At 63.1% G+C, this 3,467-nt stretch overlaps 1 protein-coding gene across 1 annotated transcript; it reads right to left on the bottom strand.

Moving 5' to 3' along the window:
- Positions 1 to 850: 850 nt before the first annotated feature.
- Positions 851 to 3,196, bottom strand: DUSP2 (dual specificity phosphatase 2). Its single transcript, XM_063078742.1, has 4 exons — positions 2,698 to 3,196; positions 2,469 to 2,590; positions 1,793 to 2,012; positions 851 to 1,673 (listed from the first exon to the last, which is right to left on the bottom strand). The coding sequence occupies exons 1-4, from the start codon at positions 3,095 to 3,097 to the stop codon at positions 1,459 to 1,461; spliced, it is 957 nt and encodes a 318-aa protein (XP_062934812.1). The 5' UTR covers positions 3,098 to 3,196; the 3' UTR covers positions 851 to 1,458.
- Positions 3,197 to 3,467: the final 271 nt, after the last annotated feature.

Consider the following 3,467-nt stretch of genomic DNA (forward strand, 5'->3'; position numbering starts at 1 on the left):
GCTGCCTGCCTGTGGGGAAGTAGAGGCCGGGCCAGCCACGCACACACGGCAAGGGAGGAGCCTCATGCATGGGCCCACACACAGGCACTCCCATAGGAACAGCCCACACATGACACACACATGTGCACACTCCCACTGGAACATCCCACACACAGAGGACATGCACACACTCCCATGGAAAGCCCCACAAACGGTACAGAGCCACACACGTGGGACACACACACACTCCCACAGGAACAGCCACACACATGGGCTGCACAAACACCCCCACCGGAACAGCCACACATGGGACACACCCGGGAACAGCCACACACCTGGGACACACACACACACCCATGGGACCAGCCACACACACACTACCACAGGAACAGCCACACACCTGGGGCACACACACACTACTGCAGGAACAGCCACACAGGACAATAGGTGTGCACAGGCCCAGAACAACTCACCCCCACAGGAGCAGCCACACACTCGGGCACACATATGCATCCATCCTTCATGTTCCAAAAAAATGTGGGGCCTAATCAGGGCAGCACTGGGCCCAGTTCTGAGTCGTGGACAGGAGCCAGCCTCCCAGAAATGACCCCCTGTCAGTTCTGAGGCTAGAACCCCATCTGGGAAAGGACACCAGCCCAGGAGAGGAACTAGAGCCAGCAGGTCAGCCCCTGGAGGGTGAGGACAGACCTGTCCCTGCCTCCCCCTCTGTCTTTCCACTTCCAGGCTCTGCCAGCAGAAGGAAAGATGAGGTCTGATTAAGAAACAGCATCTGAGTGTTCTCCCAGGCGTTGAGACCGGACACTTGCGGAGTTGTTTTTTAAACAAAACAATATTTTATTGACACATCCTGAGTGTTCTGTATAAATATAAAGTGCTAAGTTTCCAACCCCTGCCCACAGGGCTGGGAGGAAGTGGGGGAGGGAGTGTTAAATGTCACTTGAACACAAATAACTTTCCAGCGCCAACACAGCGAGCGATGCTCACATACACACACACGCAAGCGAGAGGTCCCTAACATGACACACGCATCACTTCCCGAGTTCCCAGCTCCCCCAGGGGCACAGGGCTCGGGCTCCAGGCCCCGGATGGACCACCCCCCAGAGAAGACTCCTGGTTGTCACAGCTTGTCCCTTGGTGCTCTTAGGTACCAAGGGTTTCAACATGGTGGTGGACCACACGGAGTCCATGGATGTTAGAGTCCAGTTGATTTCTGCCAGATGATGGGGGAGGAGAGGGCAGACATATCCTCCACTCTCCCTTTGAATGAGGGCCAGCCCTCAAACTCCTGGCAGAAGAGCACCAGGTCAGAAAGGCCAGCGTCCCTGCATTCCTAGCACACACCCCCAGATGAGGGGGTGTGCTGGGCAGAGGGGAGCCCAGCTGTCCACAGTCAGCTCCCCCAGCAATCAGTCATGGGAGAGCTGGCACAGTGGTGCCAGCAGGCAAGGAGGCCCTGCCTCAGTGACACAGCACCTGGGTCTCAAACTGCAGCAGCTGCCCCATGAAACTGAAGTTGGGGGAGATGACGCCCCGGCGTTGCTTAACGAAGTCGAAGGCCTCATCCAGCGGCACACGGCGGCTCTGTATCAGGTAGGCCAGGCAGATTGTGGCAGAGCGCGAGATGCCCGCCTGGCAGTGCACCAGCACCCGGCCCCCACTGTTCTTTACTGAGTCTGCAAGGGACATGGAGGAGCAGGGGGTCAGAGAGGAAGGTACACAGGCAAGGAGACAGGTGCCCCCAGGCCTCTCTCCTGGTGTCCCTCCAGGCCCCCAGTCTGAGGTCCCTCCTTACCAATGAAGCCTATGGCCTCCTGGAACCAGGCACTGATCTCCACCATCTGGTTGTCCTCCACAGGAATGCTCTTGTAGCAGAAAAGGCCCTCAAAGTGGTTGGGGCAGCTGGCAGAGACGTTGAGGACAGCTGTGATGCCACAGGCCTGCAGCCCCTGCAGGTCAGATGAGTGGCTGCAGCTGCCCAGGAACAGGTAGGGCAAGATCTCCACAGGGCCACCCTGGAGAGAGAAAAAGGGTGGTGAGACCTTCTCGGCCCCAGTCTGGAGGGCTTGAGCACCAGAGGGGCAGGGACGTTTCCCACTGGCCCAGGACGACAGGAGCCATCAGCCAGTCTTCCTGACCAGCAATAGGGCTGGGGAATATGAGAACACAAGGGGCCACACATACACTTATACACTCACAGATACACATACCCCTTTAATGCCCCACAACATACATGCAGACGTACACAGACCCACAGAGGCACAAATGAGTAACCCACACCACATACACACACACGTGCTCCCGTTTGCATGGTCCCCCCTACACACACACATATAGTCATAAAGGTGAGTGTGTGTGTGGACAGACTCCTCGCATCCACAAACGGCAGGTTCTTTCCCTAGAGGCGCCTATCCTGCCCGGCTGGGGTAGGAGAGGGCCGACAGTGACAAGGAGCCCTGAACTCGACTCACCTGGTCATAGAGGGGGGCCCTGGGGTCCGAGCGGCTGTTTTCGGCCCCTGCAGGCGGCAGCGCGGGGGCCGAGGTCTCAGAGCACAGATCAGGACAGCAGGCTTGGAAGCCGTCGAAGCCTCCTGCAGGGAGGGGAAGGCACGGTTGGAGGGGAAGGCACGGTTGGCCGGGAAGGCCGAGCTGGGGTGGCGGGCGGGCCGGGCGCGCGGGCGGGCGCGCGCTCACTCACCTCGCAGGAAGCACACGGCGGTGGGCCCGGCGCGAGTCTCGTGCAGCAGCGCGGCGAGCAGCAGGTGAGCCGGGCCGTCGGGCCGGAGCTCGGCCACCGAGGCGCTGCCCTCGTCCAGCACCACGGCCCGCGCCAGCTCCCCGCGGGCCAGGCGCGCCCGCAGCGCGCGGTCGGGCAGCAGGCAGGCGAGGGCGGCGGCGGGCGGGCCGCGCGCGCGGCGCCGCAGCAGCGCGTTCCAGGGCACGGGCCGCGCGGCGCGCACGTGGCGCCGGCAGAAGGCCAGGAAGGGGCGGCAGTCGAGCAGCAGCGTGCGCTCGGCCTCCCCCTGCTCTCGCAGCAGCGCGCCCAGCGCCGCGCACTCCAGCTCGCGCGCCGCCTCCAGCCCCGGGGCGGCCGGCATCGGGCAGCCGCCTCTCCCGCTCTGCCTTCGCTCCTTCCTCGCTCTTCCTCTCCGGCCCTCTGCCCCGCGTTCCCGAGCTCTCGCGGCGCTCGCGCTGCCTGACTCGTCGGCTCTGGGCGCCCTCTGCAGCGCCCGGGCTTAAGTAGCGGTGGGCCGGCCTCCCGGGTCGCCATACAAGGGCAGGGCAGGAAGGCGCCGGCGCCCGCCCCCGCGGCCTCACGTGGGACCCGGGCTGAGCCAGCCCCGGGGCGCCCGGGGGAGGAAGCCGGGGACCAGCTCCTAAGGGAAGGCGTTCGCCAGGGTCAGTGGGACTCCAAAAGCCCCCTGATCTTTGCGTCCCAGCCCGGAAGAGCGCTCCGCACCCTCTGAC

The sequence above is a fragment of the Cynocephalus volans genome, chromosome 14 (genome assembly GCF_027409185.1).
Source record: "Cynocephalus volans isolate mCynVol1 chromosome 14, mCynVol1.pri, whole genome shotgun sequence".
Taxonomy (NCBI): Eukaryota; Metazoa; Chordata; class Mammalia; order Dermoptera; family Cynocephalidae; genus Cynocephalus; species Cynocephalus volans.